The 22,472-nt window shown below is 44.0% G+C and overlaps 1 protein-coding gene and 1 long non-coding RNA gene across 2 annotated transcripts in view; one reads left to right on the top strand and one right to left on the bottom strand.

Moving 5' to 3' along the window:
* Positions 1–21,879, top strand: part of LATS2 (large tumor suppressor kinase 2) — an 84,245-nt gene extending 62,366 nt beyond the window's left edge. The window contains exons 2-7 of the mRNA XM_019524680.1: positions 6,190–6,322; positions 11,066–12,609; positions 14,006–14,588; positions 15,847–16,029; positions 19,386–19,492; positions 20,835–21,879. Coding sequence (XP_019380225.1) covers positions 6,190–6,322; positions 11,066–12,609; positions 14,006–14,588; positions 15,847–16,029; positions 19,386–19,492; positions 20,835–21,329 — 3,045 coding nt within the window. The 3' untranslated portion in view covers positions 21,330–21,879. The remainder of the gene's footprint in view (positions 1–6,189; positions 6,323–11,065; positions 12,610–14,005; positions 14,589–15,846; positions 16,030–19,385; positions 19,493–20,834) is intronic.
* The window catches only part of LOC109302819, a 21,221-nt gene continuing 14,145 nt past the window's right edge, over positions 15,397–22,472 (bottom strand). Inside the window, exon 2 of the long non-coding RNA XR_002098942.1 lies at positions 15,397–15,931. This is a non-coding gene — a long non-coding RNA (uncharacterized LOC109302819). The remainder of the gene's footprint in view (positions 15,932–22,472) is intronic.

Genomic DNA, 22,472 nt, shown 5'->3' with positions numbered 1-22,472 from the left:
CTGGCCTACCACCCCTGCTGGGAAGCGGCGAGCGCTTCCTCCAGCCCTGAACCTGCAGTGAGCAGCCTGCCCTTGCCCTGCACACAAATCCAGGGGGCACATGCTACCCATGCCTCCTCTGGGGGTGCACACAGCAGTGGGGAGCTGCCCCCTGCTCCACCCGCAACGCTCCCCAGAAAAGCCACCCACCAGGTTGCATCCAGTGCCTGCCCCTGCCCCACTCCCTGCCTCACAACTGGGGCCTTGATCTGCCCCCTTCCCCCCCAGACTTACTAGACAGATGCTGCTCTCCAAGCTCCTGGGTTGCATTCCTGTAAATTGGCTATCAGATTGGTACCGGCTGATATAGCTGTCGGTATTGGCCAAGAAAATCTTTATTGGTGCACCCCTAGAATTTGGAGGTGAGTCTTTGTGACAAAACCTTTCTCTGGAAAAACAACTTTCTGTCAACTGAGGACTTGGGATAAGCACAATTAGAGAATATTGTGGTTTAAAGCTGTTCAGTTTATACAGTCCCCTCTTGTTCATTTCCTGTAGTTGTGGAGGCTGGAAAGAAAACAAACACCTGTTCCTTTTTGTGAATCAGCAAACATGGAATGCAACAAAGGTTCCTTAAGCCCAGATATTGAGTACTTAAGATGGTGACCTTGTGGCAGCCTGAGTACATTAGAGTTTCCATCAGATGCATCAAATGTCACAGGTATGCAGAGCAGCTGACCACTTAACCCTCCTGGCTTAGTGTTTTAACAGGTAAAATTAATTTTAAAAAGAACATTTTTAACATTTATGGGGTTTTTTCCAACCACAACCAGCTCTAGCACTAAGGAAAAGATGCCGAAAAACTCTGCCCTGAGACTGGCTTGAATTCTCAAGGCAGAATACATAGAATGCAAAGAATGATGTGTGGCCGGGGCTGCTCTGTTCCCTTGTGATTTGCTTGCACACTGCCAATAGCTTGTGTTTCTTATTAAAGTCTGACAGCTGGCTGCAGTGTTATTAGAAACACAGTCAGCAGCGAAGTCCCTCAAACCATAACGCAACTTCAAGTATTTGGCCAAGGGAAAAGAAAATGATCTGCAGCTGAGGGCCTGATCCTGCTTACATGGCAGCTAATGGAAATCTTTCTGTTGACCTTAGTGGGAGCTGCATCGACTCCTGTGTCTACAGGAGTGTTTTGGTATTGGACTTTGCATTAAGCAGATATTATTTTTTGCCTCACTTCTGTTTTTTCTGTGTCTGAAAGTACTTACCTGAAGACCAGGTAACTGTGTAACAGCTCCTTAAAGTACAAGGGGAAATGGCTCCCTGGCGAGTGTAAATCTGTGTGGCTCCACTGATGCTGATGGGACTGCCCTACTGTACCTGCATTGAGGGTCTGCTTCATTATTTTCCTGAAGTCCCAGCTCTCTACAGTGGCAGGAGCGGCAGCGGCTAGGGACAAGAGGCTCTTGATCAGCACACATACTGTGACTGGGGCTGGATGTGCTCTGTGGCCTGACAAGTGCCTTGGGGTAAAAATCTCAGCCACATCCCAGTTTCCTAGTTTGTGAAAGTACCATAATAAGTTCCAATTTGTTTTTCATCATTTGAGACTTTGGAGGAAGTAAGGGTGAGAGGATCTTACTAAAAGGTGGGAAATGAAAGTCTTTCCTGGTTTTGCCCTTTGTCACCAAACCGGTGGTCCCAAGCTCCAACTCTTATTAGTCTTCCTTGCAGCCAACAGCTGAAAGGTTCAACTTTCAAGTCAGGTTGGTTGAACTGTTAATGTTGCATGAGATTAAAAATGACTCCAATTAATATACCTTATCAGGGAGGTGAAACATGTAGTTTGTATTGGACCTCTGCCTTTCATCTTCCTAATTTTGACTGGGGGAATGAAGAGAGAAGTAGAAAGGGTAACTCCAGTATTGGAAGTCTGTAGCCAAAGTCAGCTTCACTAGTCCACTCCATTCGTGGAGAAGAAAGTCAGTGAGAAAAAGAAGTTAGGAATGGAATATTTTTTTCTAAGTCCTGCAGATCAGCCTTCCTGAAAGTTGATGAACTGGGTTTTCTTCCTTTTTGTGCATTGTCAACAGACTTGTTTAACAAATACCAAGAAGTTATTCTGTTGAGCCCCACTGAAAGCCAACATTAGCCTCCCCAAGAATCTGGTTATTGTGTATGATTGGGGTAAATGGTTGTAGTTTGAACAGCTAAAGCTCACACAATACTAATTCTGAAGAATTAGTCCTCAGAATAGAATTGGACTGTAAAACCTAGAGTCCATAGATGACAAGAATGCGGAAACACAAGGATATGAATTTACTAACGCTTGAGAAACACTCGAGCAGAAAAAAAGCCCAACTTGTGGGAAATTCTTTCCCTCACACATAATATTTTCTTACTGATTTAAAGTTATCCTTAGTAAGAAGTTGATGCCAGTGAAATATTTTAGCTATAGGAAACCTGAACCCAACTACTGCCTTTCTATAAATTATGAGTCATAAATTGAAAGAAGAATATTCAGATTTGCTACAGCTATTCCCCAAGTAGAGCCTATGAGTAATGGAGAAAATATTGCATTTTGGGGAGCAGGGAGGAAACTACGCTCAGCAAAACAAAAATGCCAAAGACAGGCATACAGCTTTTTGCTGCATGTGAATGAATGTCAGTTGAAAAGATTGTCTGTTGTTAAAGTAACTGAGCAACCGTCAAGTTACATGTACTTACAGTTTATTTGAGTGTATGAAGTTTTTCCTTGTGACAAATGAGACGAAAGTTAGCCATGAATATTAGGGTACCTGAAAGCCAATCATGTATCTGTGGTCTGTGAGGGAGCCCACATGGGTTTCTGCTTGTCCAGCTTTAGTGTTTGTTGTGTTGGCAGCCCTGCAGGGATCAGGGTGGTTCCCTTCCCCTCCTGCTTTTCTTCATGACCCACTGTAGGATTTTTGGTTCGGGTGCATTGTGTTTGTAGGATGAGCCAGAATGGATGCTCTTGTAGGAGCCTCTCTGGGGAGATGCTTATTAGGCAGTTAGTTGCCTGAAGCCAGAAGAAACTAAACTGTGTGGCCCAGGAGCTCCCTGTGACACATGCTCATAACACGGGCTCACAACATGTTCACAAAATAGACAAATTGGGTCCTCAATGGGTGGGTTATCGATGGTGATGTGGAGACCTTGAGAATGGCCATTAAATGAGAAAACATTAAGAACTGTGGACAAGTCACTTTGGCAGAGATGGTGCTAATGCTAACCCTCCCCAGGCCTAAATTTTAACTGTCTGGCTCCAGGAGTGCAGTTCATAAACTCAAGCTAAACATGAAGGACTAGATCCTACTCCACCTATTAAGACCTAAATGAGATACTATCCTACCCTGTTTGAGTGCCTGAAAATCCATTAAAGCATGTATTTTTGTAACATGGTGTCATCGTAGCATTAAGGCTGTGTTACAGGAAAGCAGCAAGGAAGAAGGGGACCCACCCACCTTTTGTATTAATAAGTTTCCAGGCAGTTGAGAAGGGTGGAGTACGGTCACATTTGAAGTGCCTAATAGGTGAAGTAAGCTCTGGCCCAAAGTGTCCTATGCATTGAATAAGGGAAGTTGGGCATGCAAGAATGGGATTTGCTAGAGCCAGCAGAACTAAAAGGAGAGGGGTATATCTGCAGTCCTGACCACTCCTGGATTTAGGTCTCAATTGACAGATCAGAGTTAGGCACTGATGTGAGGCTGGGATTCATAGCTCCAAACCTCTTCCTTGGCCTTCCCAAGCTGTCCCTTTTGGAAATAAAAAGATGCCTGCTGCTTTTTTAAAGTGTGAACAGCCACCCACTTTTTATAATAGCCCAGTGGTGAGGGCACTCATGTGGGAGATTGAGTCCTGGGTAATGGGCCCCCTTCAGCCTTAGAGGTTACAAACCTACATCCCACCTCCCAAGAGAGTGCCCCAACCACCTGCATTCCCATCTCTGCTCCTGGGAACACCAATATATTTATCGCTATCACTTGGTGGGTAGTTCACTCTCCTGGGGTGTGAGAAATGTGGAATTTAAACTTCCTCAGGTTTTCACATCCTGGGCAAGTGGTTTAGCCAATCTGTCACATAAACAGTGGGTGTCAGCTCTACCATCACCACCAGGGCTGTTTTTAAATGAAAGTGCTTTTGGCTGCTCTGCTTTGTGCAAAATTCAGCACAGTCAGCATATGCTAGATTCACTGTGTGTGCTCTGAGAGACTTAAGTAGGGGACACTGAGGCTGTTCATCCCAAATGGCCTTGAGAGGGAGATGTGATGGTCAGCCATGATAACACCACCTCTTGGCAATCTTGGTAGCAGTTTCCCCTTCTTTTCAAAGAGGACAGAGCAGCTGTACCTCAGAGGCCTTACAAGGCTAAATGCATCATTGTAAGTGAAATGTTCACATACAGCAGCCGTAAGAAAAACACACAAAGTAAACCCCATGAGAAGGCTGCGCTTGTAATGAGAGGGGGACGCTGGCCCCAGATTCTGGGCTCGTTTCATCCAGTCACAAAGGTTAGACACTTTGTTAAACAGTTTCAGCTTTTAGGTTGTGTCTTGTGACTTCCACATCAGCATTTAGCACGTTAGTGGTAATTTGGACTACAGCAACACCCATGCTATACTAGGCAATTTCCAGCCATACAGTTGGTTGAAGACACTGGGTGGTCCCCACATTAATTTCCATTGAGCTGGGATGTTTTGCCAAATAAAATGCTATCTCTACTCTGATAGGGTTATTACAATATTTGTGAAATTTTAAGTTTCATAGTGGCCCTTGAATATAATTGGGAGAATAAGGAACAAAATGATCAATTACAAGAAGTGTTAAATCTTTTTTTCCTACCCTAAATCCGACTGCTGCTTTTGGCAGATCGGATTTGAGTGGTTTTTTAAGGGGTTCTTATAATACAGTTTTCTGTGAGCTGCTGCTTCAATATAAGAACAAGTTCTACACATTTTTATGTCTAGTCAAATTAATCTGTCTGTCCCCATTTTAGATTTTATTTGGCTGAAGACTTTTTTTTTTTTTTTTTTTTTAATACAAGAGCTTAGGAGAGCAAAGCATTCTTTTCACAGCTTATATTCCAGTACATCAAAACTCACAAACTTATCCTAAAAGAGTCCCTTTTAAGGAACCTAGTGCCCAAACCTACAGAACTTGTGTTAAGTCTTTCTAATGAGTGGAGAGGCTACCCTGCCCTACCTTCTGTAGGGCTATCTAATAAAATATTTTCCATTTAAAGAAGCCAGAGATACTTTACAGATTCTTATTAGGCCTTTTGTACCTCTCTCAATTAACAACATATACACTTTCAAGATATGTAAGTTAACTCACCAGAAGAGAAAGGACCTGTCCAAAGTCATGTGTTAATTTAGTTGCGGAGTTGAGATTAGAACCCTGTAACTAAATCTCTCTAAAGTGTGTATCACTGACATTCATCTTCAATTTGTAGTTGTCTCTTTTGATCACTGCTAATGTACAGCCGAGATATTAGCTATCCTTTAGAAAGAAATATTACTTATCTTTTAAAGAGCACCAACTTGCATTTTGTTCGCCCAAGGGACAGTAATTTTAAAAATACCCTTTACATTTATAAACTATAGGGAATGTTTGTCCTAAATTAATAAAAAATAATTGTGGCTTTTGGTCTCTGCAAACTCAGTAAGAGCAATATTACATGAATTTTCATGCAATACAATATGATCCTTATTTTCCTCCTGTATGTTGTCTAGTCCCATTTGTTTTGAATAATAACAACAATTGAATTATTCAAAATGTCTTTTTATAGTATACACTGATTTAGAGCAGCAGCAACTGAAAAAGTAATTAAACTGTAGCTACTGCAGTTTTTAGTTGTCATTTTGCATATCATATAACAAGGCCAGTTTTGGGGGGACATGTATAACAAGGCCAATTTAGGGTACCTGGAGCATGAAGTACTTTGCTATGAAATATTGTGTGTGTGTGTGTGTGTGTGTGTGTGTGTGTTGTTTTGAAAGTCAAATAGGACACCCAAATATTTTGAGAACACATATGTCCAATTGGCTCCAGGCAGCTTTGATCTGGTGTGAATTAAAAAATGTTGCTTTCAATATAAAAAGGCTTGTTGTTGCCTACCCCAAGTGTAATTCTTGGACTCTGTCTGAGAGCATGCTTTAACTCTGCTTTGTTCTTAATTTTATTTAGGAGATGGCTGTACGAGCACTGAAGCAGACAGGCAGCAGGAGCATTGAAGCAGCTCTGGAATACATCAGTAAAATGGGCTACCTGGATCCCAGGAATGAGCAGATTGTGCGTGTGATTAAGCAGACCTCGCCAGGTAAGCATAAGATTCTTTTGCCGTACAGTCCTCTTCCATTAAATTTTATTTCGGAAGTGAATTTGTTGCTTGTTGGAAGATCTAGGATCAGTGGCAGTGGACAGGATTATTTTAGTCGCACCATAACCACAGTCTTGACAGTGGTAACTAACACAAGCTTCTCATTCCATCTTGTTAATGTGCTTCAGCCCTTGTACTATAGGTGTTGATCCTTATGAGGATTTGTGGGGCAAGACCCTGGATGCCTCACAACAGGATGAATACAAATTATACAGCAGGACCCTTGTGTTCCACAACAGTTACGCTGCAAACCAGAAATCCTGCAGCAGTTTTATGTATTTTATTTTAAATACTCTTTTAATTAACCAAATATGAAAATGAGTACCCAGATGTGTAGTTGCTGTTGCTGTGGCTGCTGTTGACTGTTTTGATACTATGTTTGAGGCTAGCTTTGAGCCTTCAGTTTTCACTCTACTGCAGAATTTTTTCAACCCGTTTCATCATGAGTTGACACGTAAGGAGGTATGGGAGGCCATTTAGGAGCACACTATTTGGAGACTGCGGTTTAGATGGTTGGCAGTGAGGATTAGCTGTCCGATCTACCCCTTTGAATGCTTAAAGCTGATGCAGTGTCTCTTCTGAAATGTCCTTCATGGGAGTAAAGCTCTAAGTAGTGTTCTGCCCAGCGTGAAGGTTGTCATATGCTAGAGGTAACATATAACCTTCTAAGGGCTTGTCTATATCAGAACACACATACCTAAAAATCCATTCAAAAGGAGTCTAGGGACAGGGGTGCAGACCCTCAGAGCACTTATATCAGTTTAGCTTTATGCAGGAACATTCACACTTCCTGCACAGCTGCCTCTACATTGTTTATCCTTCTCTTCTTCCAGATCCTACAGAAAGCACTGTGCAAATCCAGGTGTGTGCTGGGGAGGGGAGGTAAGATTGGGCTGGCCAGGTAATGGAGAGAAGTGTCTAGGAAGTGGAAAGAACCTCACCTGGACAAACCTAACCTTGGTTTTTATCTACTTCAAAGCCTCTTCTATTACTGAAAGGCCCAGAGGCAATCATAGTTGCTTAGAGCGTAGTCCCTGGTAGCTGTTCCTAGGGAGTGGGAGAAGGGGTAACTATTATGACTGAAGAGACCACATTCTGCTTCTCGTTGGAATAGTTTGGCTATTTTATCTGCACATCTTGTGCTTTCTGTTGGGGAGCTCAGAGGGGCTTCTTTTTCCAGGGCCCCTTCCCAAAAGGAGATAATCTGGCAGACAGACTTGCAACTGCTAATCCCCTTTTTTTGGACTGAGGTATAAGGCCTGCAGAAATGGGCCCTCAGCTAAGTGCTAGGAAGGCTTTTAAAATAATTTTGACAGAAGTGTTTATCTGTGGTTTGCCCCCTTTGTTAGAAGGGGTTCTTTTTTTCCTTTCAAATATATTAAAATCCTTTACTCTAAATGCAGCTATTCTCTTTGATAATTTAAGTTGCATCTTTTGGTCCCTATTTCTTGAAATCTTTTTTGCACAAAGGTTTTAATTATCCAGTTGGTGTAATTTTCTTTTTCTTCTGATCACCAAGGATCCGGGTTTTCTGTTTCCCATGGAAAAACAAAGATTTTCTTCTTTAAAGGGGAAAATAATGGATTTCCCCCTTAAAAAAGAAAAACTCGGGGTTTCCCTTTACAGGCTGGTAGAGTTCCAGCCTGCAAGGGGGTGGGGGAGTGGGAGGAGGGTGATCAGAGGCAGGGCGCCCACGTGTATGTGCACGCAGGTAGCAGGAGAGGGTGGAGAGGCATAGGTGACATGTAGGGGAGGCGTGGGGGGACATGTCCCCCCCATATTTCTTTTGCCACAGTGGGGCACAGAACTGCAGCCTGGCTGTACTGACACCATGAAGGAGCCACCTCTGCAGCCCAGTGGGTGGGACCCAGTATGGTAGGGCAGAGTGGGCAGGGAGGATCAGTGCTGCCGCCACCACTGCTGAGAGTGCCGCATTGCCACGGCGGCCAGGGTTAAACATCCTCTGTAGCCCAGCAGCATCAGAGGGGCACAACTCCACGGCACTGCCTCACCTTGGTGGCCATGGTAGTGCGGTGCTTCCTCCTGCACCAGGATCTGCTCACTGGGATGCAGAGGCAGCTCCTGCTTGGTGCCAGTCCAGTTCAGCTGCAGCCCTGTGCTCCACTGTGGGCACAGAAACCTGGGAGGGACGCCCCCCTGACACATGGCCTGTTTTGTTGCCTATGCCCACACCTGCCTCATCCCCATATACCTATCCTCTACCCTGCAAACATACCCCCTTCCCCACACACTGGGAGGCAGGGGGCAGCAGATCAGGAGCAAGGGGCACCAGCAGGGCCGGGGGTAGAGCAGGGGTGGGCAAAATATGGTCCACAGGCCAGATCCAGCCCAGGGAAGGCTTTGTTCAGCCTATGGTGGGTCCCTCGGTCCTGGCTGGCCCAGACGCTGTCCATCTGTCATGCATCCTGCTGCCCCTTGGGCACACAGCAGACTGCCCAAGTCTGCAGCTGGTGGCTCTGCAGCTGGACTGCCTTTCTAGGCTTCTTCCATGTGCCACTACTGGCCCCAGCCCCACAGTACTGATGGGGACCCGCACTGTACAGCCCCGACCTGGCCTACCTCGTGCCTGCTTTGGACTCACCTGCTCATGCTAAGCAGGGGCAGCAGTGCCGGCCAGGCAGAAACTGTTGCTCAGCGCAGGGGGGAAAGCAGCCCCTCCCCTCTGCTGCCCAGTGCTTCCTGCTATAGCCACCTAGAGGCTGCGACTGGGCTGCCCTGTGGCTCCGCCACCATCACCACTGCATCCGGGCTGCCCTATGGGACAACAGGGGCACTACAGAGGCATGGTGTGAGTCCCCACCAGTACTTTGGGGCTGGAGCCAGCAGCAGCAGCTGATGGAAGAAGCTGCTGCTGCTTGGTCTGTCTAGAAGTCCAGCTGTAGAGCCGCCCCAGCCCCGCTGCATGCCCAGGGTGCAGCAGAATGTGCCATAGGCGAGTGGTGCAGAGCAGGTGCTGGGTCAGCTGGGGTCAGGGTTGTAGCGCAGGTTCCAGCTGGTCCACACCTGCTAGGGTGAGTCTGTAGTGGGTATGGGACGGGGCTGGGGCTGCGCGCTGTTGGCGGTGGCAGTGAGGCACCGCAGGGCTCACGGGCTCCAGGTTTTTGCAGGGAAGGGGTGGGTGCTGACCTACTCAAGGGGGCATGTGGGGAAGCTCCCATGGACACCCCACCATACTCGCAAACCCTCCCCTGCAAACCCCACAACCACACCCTCCCTCACACACAATCACAAATACCGTACTCAGCCACACGCTCTCCCGCACTCTCCCCACATGCAGGGTTTTTAATCGGAGAATTTTGGATTTTCTTAAGAGACAGCCAGGATCCCTGTATCACATCCTGGTCTCATTTAAGCAGAATATAGGACTACAGTAATTCCAGGATCAAATAGTTATGGCAGCTAGTCAAAGCAGTTACTTTTTAAGCTCTAGGTCTGAGGTCACTTTGAGGATAATGAGAAATGCAAAAGTCAGGTGGTATGTGACTGGCATGTATCTTTGTGACATGTCAGGCAATATTTTGATTTATCTTGGTATTAGAGTTGGGCTAGGTTAGTGCAGACCCTTGCATTTGAGTAGATGGCATACAAGCCTTCCTGGAAGCTTTGAGATTCTCACAATGAGAGGTTTAGAGATTTCCATACTGTTCTATACATTTTGAAATGCTTCATCTTTATGTGGTTTTAAGTACACTGTTGTAGTTAAAACCACATAATTGACAGCACATTTCTAGTAAGTGGATGAGGACTAAGTGACTGACATCAGCTGTTGGATCAGATGGAGGGAAGGAGGGAGAGAAAGAAAGTGTTTTCCCCACATAAAGCAGGTGTTGCCCATGCAGTCAAAAGTTTCACCAGTTTGAAAGGGAGAAAACGGACAAAAATCACTTCCAAAACATGTCACGCTTGGTACCTTCAGAGACCCAAACATTCCTCAGTTGAACCAGGATAGGACTTGGTGGACCTGATCTAGTGACGCTGTTTCAAGAGGTACAAGGCCCCATGCAGAACTAAGGAATTCACCCCAGAGGAAGGCAGGATTCCTGCAGCTTCAGTTTGCTGTTCTGTGTGAACCCTGCCAGCAGAGATGCTGAGTGGTTTTGCTGAATCAGTTCATCCTCAGGCTATACCTGCTTTTGGGCCACTGCCAGCTGACTGACACCTAGTGTGTGTGCAGCGAGCTTGTTTTATACAAGTTTGGTAGTACACGACACCCTCACCCCCAGTAACTAATGATCAACAAGCTGTGAGTGGTGCACATTGGGTTTAGTACCACTGAACGGCAGCTTCCAGCTCTTTGTGGTTTGTGATTTTGATTCCATCCTGGCTTTTAAATCCAGGCTAGAATACAAACCTGATGACTTCATAAATAAGGCATTTGAACTTTCATTTTCAGGATTTGTTAAAGCCCCTGGTGGCTCCTCCCATGAAAAGAGCTGTGGGCCTGTCAGTCATCACCTGTATTTAAAGCAGTTACTAAAGCAGCACCTATCACTTTAAATGTTCAGATCACCTAACTTAATTTGACTTTGGGTTTTTTGTCAAAATACGCACTATAGACAATGTTGTATATGTGCAGATGGATTAGTAAAGTAACATAATTGGTCCCCCCCTCCCCCACAACCTGAGTTGTTTGCTAACCTCTTCTGTATTCTTTTTATAAAGGGAAGGGGATGGTGCCAAATAACGTAACCCGCAGGCCAAGTTTTGAAGGATCAAACGAGTCTTTTCCGTCCTATCATCAGATTGGCAATGCAACCTATGAAGGGACAAGCTTTGGAGCAGAAGGTGCAGACATGCTCAGTGATGTTCCAAGGCCATACATGGACTATTTAATCTCTGCTTCACAGTCTGCAGCCCTGAACCCTCCTGTACAGAGACCTTCAGCAGTGGGCTCTCACAGTGCTCCTGGAAGCCATCAGCATCAGCAGAAAACATACTCTGCAAATATAGACTCCTCTGTGATTAATTACCCAGGGGCTAATCATGGCAGCCAAGCTCTACAGCTACAGGTCACACATGGCCCAAACAGCCCACATTACAGCAGGCAGCACATGATGGTGCAGGGGGAACCGATGGGATATGGCATTCAGCGGACTCCATCTTTCCAAAACAAAATGCAGCAGGAGGGAGGATATGCAAATCTCCCAAATAAAGGGACGGTTGTTCAGAATAACTCTGGTCATGCATTTCAGCAGGCACCAGCGAGTCTGTATATACCACATTCTCATCACAAACAAACAAGCCCTTCCTCTCATCAAATGCATGTGATAGCCAGAGGTTCAGCCTTTGCTAATGATTTTTCAGATAGTTCACCACAGAGCTTATTAACTCCATCTCGAAATAGCCTAAACATGGACCTGTATGACATGAATAATCCTCAAGTTCAGCAGTGGCAAACAGCAACACCGTCACGCCGTGATTCTTTACAAAGCCCAGGAATAGAAACATCTCCACGGCAACACGTAACCTTCAGACAAGATGCCACAGTGCCAAGCAGAACAAACTCCTTTAACAACCACCAACAACAGCCCCAAGTGCCTGTATCTATGAGACAGGTTCCCCCAGGCAAACCTGATGCCTCAATTACATCTCCAAATACCATCACAGCAGTCACATCTGCTCATATTCTCCAACCGGTGAAGAGCATGAGAGTGATGAGACCTGAACCTCAAACTGCGGTAGGGCCTTCCCATCCTGGCTGGCTGCCTGCACAGACCCCAGCGGTGGATGGCTTAGAAATTATTGAACCACATCAGCTTCCCGTTGGAGGAGCTAATGCCTACCAACTAGAGGTTGATTATAGCAGCCAGGAGCCCAGATGTCCACCACCACCATATCCTAAGCATTTGTTACTTCCCAGTAGCTCTGAGCAGTTTGATATCAACTGCTTGTGTATGGGTGTAGAACAGACCCTCCGGGGGGTTCCCAGTTCAACATGCAGTAAAGCTGAGGAAAATGGTGAAAGGAATGACAAAAGCAGCAAGAATGCTAAAATGGAAAAACCGGGCAAGGATAAAAAGCAGATCCAGACATCTCCTGTGCCAGTGCGGAAAAATGGCAAAGATGAAGAAAAAAGAGAATCCCGTATTAAGAGTTATTCACCATTTGCCTTCAAGTTCTACATGGAACAACATGTAGAGAATGTCATAAAGACCTACCAGCAAAAAATTAACAGGCGGCTGCAGCTGGAGCAAGAAATGGCCAAAGTAATTGTCTTTGTTTGGTTTCAATAAAAGTTAGTCAGGGCCAAATTGGTATAAGTAGCTTCAGGCTCCCTGGGAAGCTGTTATGGGTTCAGCATCTCAGAAAACCAGACCATTCTTATTTAGGAGTCTGATTGTGGAGTTAGTTGTTGCCCCTAATTGAAGTACCAACAACATTTGCATTCACCCAGGAAACTCTAAAACAGCAGACATATTTCACATGGACACAGTAGACGGTGCTTTTGCATGATATCTATTTATGGTTTTCTCATCACTTTCAATTACAGTATTGCTTTACTAGGTTTTTTTGGGGGGGGAGGGGGTTACTGTTGGTTAACCTAAATTTCGCAGTTAATCCTGCCTGTTGCACAGGTTTCTTTTTGTCTCCCCTTTAACTGATTTACGTAGATTTCTTTTATACAGGCCTCTCACCACAGAGTGGCCCATCCAAAGTTCTGGGCTTTCAGGACATTTAAAAGCACTAGAATTTAGATGGAAATAAAAGCATCAGTAATCCTCTTTCCTCCCATCACGTTGCACATCCTTTGCTTCCCAGTCATCTGACCAGTCAGTAAATCCTCATTGCTCTTTACTGCCAAACAGAAAACATTGTGGAGTGCCCAAAAGGGAGTGAATTAAGAATCTTAAAAATAGGCATGCCAAAAGAAAGAGGTCTTTTGCAGAAAATGCAATGCCAGCAGACCCTTCCATTTTATAATGAAGGAATCAAGCTGAGGTATCTGTGAGGCATCTGCTGATAGCATTTGTGTTAGGAAGACAAGTAGAGAGAGATGACTTATCAGATACCTTGAGATCTCCTCCCTCTTCAGGAATTTATAGGTCAAAAACAAAACCTTAAATCCTACCCAGAAACCAATAACTAGACAGTGTAGATAAGTGAGCACTGGTAACCTGTGCTGCCATTTTGGGGCACAACTTTTGGCAGTTTATCTTAAAGTTTCTGGATGGATCTGTGTAGGTGTAGCTTCATGTAGATTGTATTATAGTAACCCAGGATCGTGGTGACATAGGCATGTCAGGAGCAAGATCCACATCCAACAGAAAGGAGCAGTCAGTTTCCTTTGTCAGGCTCATCTGGTTAAGCTGATGCTTTCTGTCAGGCACTCTGGAGAGTGTCTGCTAATTCTTTGTAGTGACATGAGCAGACCAATCGGAGATCTACACCAGATTTAAATAATATGCCAGGAGGCAATGAACTTGCAAGTGCTTTAAAAATACACCTATACACTGAGGCAGGGCCAAAAAACTTGAATGTCCTTCTCCTAATTCATGGTTAATTTAATCTAAGCATGTGCTCTCAAAATGCTAGTTGTATTGGTTTCTTACTATGAATGTAATTATACTGGCTGTTCTGTTTTGTGTTTTCCCCCTTATAAAGGCTGGTCTTTGTGAAGCAGAACAGGAGCAAATGCGGAAAATTCTCTACCAAAAGGAATCTAACTACAACAGACTGAAGAGGGCCAAAATGGACAAGTCCATGTTTGTAAAAATCAAGACCCTAGGGATCGGTGCTTTTGGGGAGGTGTGTCTTGCCTGCAAGGTGGACACTCATGCCCTTTATGCCATGAAAACTCTGAGAAAGAAGGATGTCCTGAATCGTAATCAGGTGGCTCACGTCAAAGCGGAAAGGGATATACTCGCTGAGGCAGACAATGAATGGGTGGTTAAACTCTATTACTCATTTCAAGATAAGGAGAGTTTGTACTTTGTGATGGACTACATCCCCGGCGGGGATATGATGAGTCTGTTGATACGGATGGAAGTCTTCCCAGAGCACCTAGCTAAGTTTTATATTGCAGAGCTCACTTTGGCCATAGAGAGTGTACACAGAATGGGATTTATCCATAGAGACATCAAACCTGACAACATTCTTATAGACCTTGATGGACATATTAAACTGACTGACTTTGGGCTCTGCACTGGATTCAGGTGGACCCACAATTCCAAATACTATCAGAAAGGTAACGGTCTTAGGTGCACCTGTTCTGACAACTGTGATATCATTTCACTCTGAAGATAGGCAGTGGTTTTTCTGTCAGTGTGCCAGCTGAAAGAACATTGCGTGTTTTATACGCTATAAAAGTGACTAGTGATGACTCATTGACTTGCTAGCTCATGCATGAAATTTGCTGTCTAAGTGCAGAGGTGCTCGATCTCCAATCTGTGGCCAAATGCGGCCTGCAGAGCCTTGGTATCTGGCCCATGGGGCTTTCCACAGTTCTGGAAATTTGGCAGCAGGGGAGCAGTGGCAATTTAATACGGTCACCCCTTCCTACTGCCAAATTCCAAAGCTTCACATGACAGATCAGAACCAGGCCATGCCCCCGCACAGCCAGATCAAGGCTGGACCACCCTCTTCCCTCCACGCAGCTGGGTTGGAGCTGGGCCACCCCTCTCCCCCCTTCCCTCCATGCAGCCAGGTTTGGGCCAGGCTACACCCCCTGCCTTCCACAGGATCAGGCCACTCGCCCTCCCCCTGTGTGGCTGGATGCAGGACAGGTCATGATCCCAGCCTCCACCCATGGGGCTGGGTTGGGGCCAGACCATGGTCCCTTCCCCCTTACAGCTGGATTGGAGCTGGGCTGCCATCTGTGCAACTGGATGGGGCCCCACCACACTTGCCTCAGGTGCTGGATCAAGACCACCAGCTGGATCTGGCCTGCCAGCTGACCGGGCACTGCCCACCCAGCTTGCCAAGCAAAAAGGTTGAACACTGCTCTCTTTGTGCATGAATCCTTTGCTTTCTCCATCAGCAACCTAAATGACTGCTGTGATTCCAGTAAATTTTCAGGTTTATTGGTTCAAGGGTCTATACTGACAATGAAAAGAATTAACCACAAAAGCAGCGGAGTTGATTGTATCCCAGCACCAACATTCATACGAATGCCATTGTTCAGGAATGAACCAGTTTTGAGCTGTAGTCACAGAATTATTTGTACACATAGGTATCTCCATTGTGGGAATGAGCTTTACAAGTCTTACTGTGGGGTGGGGACATGGGCACATTGTAAAAAACTGGCCTGGAAAAGGAGAAGTTTTAAAAAATGTAAATAATATTGGATTACGGTTTTATAGGAAACCCATTATTTACTCTAGTGAGAAGGCAATTCCTAGATGGCAAAACTAGCAAATCAGTCATTATTTTTCTCTTTATTTGATGTGCCTTTTATAAACAGTGCTATTCATGCAAAACTTTCTATCCCTTTTCCCATTTAAAAGGGAGCCACATCCGACAGGACAGCATGGAGCCCAGTGATCTTTGGGATGACGTGTCCAACTGTAGGTGTGGAGACAGGCTGAAGACCTTGGAGCAAAGAGTTAAAAAACAGCATCAGAGATGTTTAGCCCACTCATTAGTTGGGACCCCTAATTACATTGCTCCTGAAGTGCTGCTTCGTAAAGGTAGAGGACCTCAATTTTTTTCCTGTTAAATGAAAGCCAATGCTTAGAAGTGTACTTTTGGTTTTAAGTTTAAAAAAAAAAAAAAAAAAAAAAAAAAATGCCTGGTAAGTATGTTGGGTTTACTGCCCTAGACACTTAAGTGCAGATTTAACAGTATGTATCAGTACTGTTCATCATGTCCATTCAGTCTGTGGCATGTCTGTTCAGCTTACAGACAAAGGTGCAAGCTGGTGTCGGCAGTGACACTGTGCCCAAAACAGGAATCTGATCACTAGCTAATTCAGAAAAGCCAACAAGCAGCCTACTCATATGGTACCTATTGACTGATTCAGACTGGATTACAAACTTGTAAATTTACACGTTGGCTACTGATAAGAGGCAAGAGACAGGTTTGACGTTGCTTATACACCAAAACAGAAACCCCCCACAGTCATTAATGACTCCAGAAGCTTGTTTACTTTTAGCAAAGAGATCCTTCACCTTTTCTACTAATGCAGCAACTTCTGTGTCATCTTCTGGCACTTAAGTATGTGTGTGCAGGGTGGGGTTGTTGCAAAGAAAATTGCATGAGTTACTCCAACTAGTGCAGCCTCCTCACCTTGTTGATAACACATTTCAATCCAAAACTGAACGTTAGTATAATCGATCAAAGCTCCCCGCTTCTTGTGGGTCTGTGACCCCAAAATGGCATTACCATCTGCCAACATCATCTTCCTAAGTTATCTGAAAAATACATAGTTTCTAGTAAACAGCTTATTTCTTGGATAATAGGAACATGGGAAAGTTGACCATTAAACCTGTCTAAAGTCAAAAGCCCTGTGGTCTTCCAGTTTCCATCCTCCTTTGGGCCCATATGAATTATGGAATTGGCTATTCCAGTATCAGTTAACATTTTGTACCAGAAGCCCTGTGCTTGTAATGGTGTGCATACATCCTCTTCAGCTTTTAACTGTGCTGGAACATTTTGAATCTTCTTCTCTAAGATTGCTACTTTTTCAGATGTCCCCTTTGCTACCAGGTACAGTCCTTGAAGGACAGCTGCCTTCTTCCTGTTTTCCCACTTTTTTAATTCCTTCTAATCCAACTAGCTGATTCTTCACAGAGTCCTCCAACGGCCTGGGGTGTCAAATGTACCCTGTTCCCATACAGTCTCCCATATTGGATCACCTCTTATTTGAGTTGGTCCTCTATTTCCTCTTTATCAGGTAGGCTATTAGTACTACCCATGCCAGATTACTGACTTTTCCCAGTTGGGCAAAACTTGAGTCCCGTCCCCAAGGCCTCATTTGTGCTTTAGCTCAAGAAGTGAAAGAAAAATGCAAACACACTCCTTTCACACAGCAACCACGCACCCAGGAGCCCCAGTTCTTTTACCTGGATTACAGGTGAACTGACAGGTTGGCTACTGATAAGAGGGAAGCAGCATGTCTACAGCCCAGCCTTTTCTTGCTTACATTGCAAAACACAAAAACAAACGCTTATCCCAAAGTCTGGCTACCTGTGACAGCACAACATAAATTCTTCTGTTTAGCATCTGGCGAGACTTAAGATGGAGAGAAGGGTGGCATGCAGACTGGCAGTAGGTATTCTTGAATTTGCTGTGTTCTCCACATTTCCCTCCAACCTATACCCTATATTTGTAGATGGCTGATTTTAATACATGTTCTCTGATAGATTTTATTTAGCTTTCTTTGTTTCACTGAAACTTTTGGAGCTGGGCTGAACCAGATCTGTGAACTTGGAAGGTGTCAATTAGTTGGGTTTTATGTTCTTTGAAAGGTATATTTCTAGACAGAGGATTCCTTATCTCCATCCCTTCGCCATTATGGAATGCTGTTCAACACTGCTGTTTCTTCACTTTAGTTTATGGTCTTCACTGACAAAGCTGCATCATTTTTATAACTTACCTAAGAAACTTAACAAAAACATATTTGTTATAGCTAAATGTATTAGATGCTATTTTGCTACATCAGTCACTACTACTGACATTTTTACATAAAGTTGTGATATAGCGTATTTGGATTATTTAACATAAAGTCTTTCTTTAAAAAGTCTTCTTTCAGGTCTTGTGCTCTGTTTAATTAGACGTCATTATTAGTTTAACTGGACATGTTGATTGCTTCCTTTACATTTCTGACCAAACTAGTTGTCATGTCTTGTAGAGGTCACTCAAACTAAAAAAAGCCTTCTGCTTTAGCCATTCTTTTGTAGGTTAGCCAAGGCCTGTTGAAAATGTCCAGGGCTGACAACAAAGCCAGTGGCTTAGATGGGGAAGATGTAATGCGCTAATTATGTCTCCTCCAGATTCCTGGCAGGATTTTGAGACAACCAAAGAAGAAAACCCTTCTCTTGCCTTACACTGAAGACCTTGGGGAGCTTAGTCCACGTTGGATGCATTTGCACAAGATGCTATTGCACAGTCATTACTGTGCATTTATGTAGTACTTGTATTAGCACTAAATAAATGCACAGTAATCAGAGTTATTGCGCAGTAGTGCCAGCAAATGTCTTTTAGGTGATGCTCCTGTGCAGTAGCATATTAGCACTGTCCATGCTGTGATGCATTACTGCACAGTCAATGTCTCGTGTTGACATACCCATTGTGTTCATCCCTTTGCAAAAAGATATGTTGAGCACTAAACTTCATAGTTATGGGTTGAGGTTTTTAAAGCCATGGGGTGATTCTAAAGGTGGTTTTAAAGGCCTGGTTCTAAGTCCTTTGGAATCCATGTGTGCCTTTCCATTAGTGTCAATAAACTATAAGCCAGGCCCTAAAATATCTAGCTACATAAACTCTCATTTAAGTCAACTGCTAAATCCTCTAACTATCCTTGAAAATCTCACATAAGTACTTTACTGTCTAGTTGCGGGAACTGGCTGATTTAAAGTATGCCCCTTTGCATGGAACATAATAAAATGTTCTATGTCCTTCCCTTATTCCCTGAGCTGTTGTGTCCCTGAGATGCATTTCCAAAGGATGGTATCTTACCTCTCTATAACCTTGGGAGCACATCAGTCATGAAGCCTTTTTATTGGCCAGTGTGTGCTGTATGGAAAGATCCTTGCTTCATCCAATTATATGCCCCACTGTTCCCCCATTGCAACTATAGCATTTTACAAAAAAATACTTAAAATGATCCTTTGATGCCTGGATTAGAATTTCTTTGTTTTCAATTTGGGTTAATCAGCAGAAGACATTTTTTTCTATACTTAGGTTACAAATCATATTTCCGAGCATGGACAGGTATTAGTGAAGAAGAAAGCATGCAGTATCTTCTAGTGTTGTTTAAATTGCAAAAAGAAACAACAGCTGTGCTTTCATTGATCAGGGACACTGTCTTTTGGTTGCCTTTCAGGATACACTCAACTTTGTGATTGGTGGAGCGTTGGTGTAATTCTCTTTGAGATGTTAGTGGGGCAGCCTCCCTTTCTGGCTCCCACCCCCACAGAAACCCAACTAAAGGTAGGTGAAAGCAAAATATCAGTGGACACTCTGGAGTGAAGTATTATCTTTCATTTTACTGGCTCGAGGTAAGAAGATTAAAGGCCTGACTTTCTAGGGAAGAAATGACCTGCCCAAGGCCTGTGACAGAGTCTACATGTTTCCTCTATACTCTCCCTGTCGTCATTCTCCCCTCCTCTCCCTGGCCCCCCTCCCTCCCCCATTCTTCCAGCTTCTCAGGGACCTTTGCCAAATTTTGACAATCCCTTTCCAAAAAGGTTAAGTTTTTCCTGCTTTAAAATGACATATTTTGTGGGGAGGTCTTTGCTGGTGGCACAGATCCTTCAAATCCTTAGTTGTCTTACCACAGCTTCATGACTGAGGTGATCTTTGGCTGGACCTTTATTTGGCAACCTAAAAATATGCATGGAGAACACTTATATTCAAATAGGTCTCCTAAAGAGAAGTGCTGCCTCCTCCTAGGTTGTTCACTGTGGCTTTTGCTGTTGAAATTCATACATGTCAGTGAAAACCTCAGTTTGCAATTCTGTTATTTCAGACCTGAGCAGTGGTTGTAGCTAAGGGGGTGTGTGTGTGTTGTGTGTCTCCTTCTCCAGAAAGATGAGCTACAAATAAGATTGAGTTTAACCTGACAATGTCTTCTGAATACCTCCTCAGGTTAGACTGTAGGAACGTTCAAATGAGGACTAATTTCTGATGTCAACTTCATGTGTTTTTTTTTTCACCTGCCTGGTATCTGGTGGTTTCCAGATTCAGTAAAGAGATCCCAGACCTCATTCTGTGATAGCTCTGATGCAAGCTGTGCAAAACCCCTAATATCTGAAATTACAGAATGGTGTATTCTGGACTTACTTTAACGAGACAGGTAGCCATGTTAGTCTGAAGCTGAGTAGAAGGCACAGTTGGTTTGCACTTTGGTTAGCCTGTAAGGCACAAATCTACCCTGCCTTCTGCTTTAGTGAACCAGGGATCATTTCACAGTGGGAAGAGGGGCAGAGCTAACTTTTTAATGCAAGTTCAGCTTAAACCCTGTTGTCTTCTCTCTAGGATGCGCTCTGCAGTCTTTCAGCACGTTTTTCTGAGCTAAAATCTATTTTATTTTTTACTTTGAGCTGGACTTTGATACATATATGTAGCAAATGGGATCCGTTCTTCCCAGTTTTCCTGTCTTGCTCACAGTGAGCGGCATGTTTGTCACCTGCTCATTGGATTCCTGCATTTCAGAAGTACAAAGGCAGGCTGCAAACTAACCTGCTGCTTACAGTTCTGAGCTGTCAGTCTTAACAAACTCTGGGCATTTGTTCACAGGTGTAGAAATGCTGACCATCTTTCTCTTCTCCAGGTAATAAACTGGGAGAGCACCCTACACATTCCCTCGCAGATCAAGCTGAGCCCCGAAGCAAGTGATCTTATCACAAAACTGTGCTGTGCTGCTGAGGACAGACTTGGAAGAAATGGAGCAGATGATATTAAGGCCCACCCTTTCTTTAATTCTATAGATTTCTCCACTGATATCCGCAGGCAGCCAGCTCCCTATGTTCCAAAGATCAGCCATCCAATGGACACCTCAAATTTTGACCCTGTTGAAGAAGAAAGTCCTTGGAACGATGCTAGTGGTGACAGTACCAGGACATGGGACCCACTTGCCTCTTCAAACAGCAAACACACAGAACATGCGTTTTATGAGTTTACTTTCCGAAGGTTCTTTGATGACAATGGATATCCATTTAGATACCCCAAACCTTCTGGAATCGAAGTTAGCCAGTCTGAGAAGTGTGATGTAGAAAACAAAGATGTGGTGGATCAGACTGGAGCCTGCCAACCTGTATATGTGTAAATTATTGTACAGAGTACTCCAAATGATCTTATTTGCAAGTCCCAGAGGGCCTTTAGCTGACCCCTTAGGACCCAACCTTGCAGCTCTTACTCAGGCACAGCTCCAGTTGAGGCCATGGTGCATCTGGGGAGTTGAGAGCCTGCAGGGCCAGGTCCTAAATGGGCACTCTTTTGTTCAGGTCAGTTTTATTGTAAATAGCTATGCTAATAAATGACACTTGAAAGCCTGGTCTTCACCGCTATCTGCAAGGCCAGCGATCTGTCATTTCTAGGCCTGTTTTTTGTTTGAGGTCAGCATCCCCCTACTCTGATCAGCATTTACGGACTTCCACAACTTTCCACATTATTTTTAAAAGAATAAAGAGCACTTATATTTTGTTTATAGCAAGGGTTTTTTTCCTACTAAATTATAGGGATTAACTTTGACAAATCATGCTGCTGTTCTTCTTTTCTACATTTTTATTTTATCCATAGCACTTATTTCACATTTAGGAAAATGCATAAAACTGAAGAACATGTGATAAAAGGTCTCTGTGCAATAATGTAAAAAAGAAAAAAACTCTGCTCTCTAATTTTCTAAATTTACTGTTGTCATTTTATTCACACCATGATTTTTGTTTCCATGTATGTATTTTCCACATTTCAAAATTGTGACGTAACCTTAAAGCTGCTTTATTTCCTTCTGCTTATTGGAGTGTAAAAGAAAGCGTGAGCAAGTGACAATTTGGGTGTGATTTCATTGTCTGGTGTGTGAAGAATGTTGCATGAGCAGTGTTTTTTTCTATATAAAATGGCCTTTTCTTGCCATCCACGGGCAGGTCCTGTGGATCCATTTTTACTGAGGGTCTAAAATTAGGCCATTTTAAACAGTGTGTTGATAATGTGTTGTGTGGATGATTTCCCCTTATGATTGTAGCCAATATTATTTTTGTAAAACAGATTGCAAAGTTATAACTCATTAACAGTTGTTGTGGACTGATAAAATAGATCATTTTTAGTAAACAGGTATCATCTGCACCCTCCCTCCCAGAAGGATACATAGCAAGACCATTATTTCAGCATTAATTTACTGCAACAGTCTTGATTTAGCTCATTCACACAGCACCCACTGCACAGTGTTCAGTATTTAAAACTTTGCCATTTA

Source organism: Gavialis gangeticus, unplaced genomic scaffold (assembly GCF_001723915.1).
Source record: "Gavialis gangeticus isolate Ggan-Ray unplaced genomic scaffold, GavGan_comp1, whole genome shotgun sequence".
In the NCBI taxonomy this organism is placed as follows: Eukaryota; Metazoa; Chordata; order Crocodylia; family Gavialidae; genus Gavialis; species Gavialis gangeticus.
This window is presented reverse-complemented; position numbering and strand designations above follow the sequence as displayed.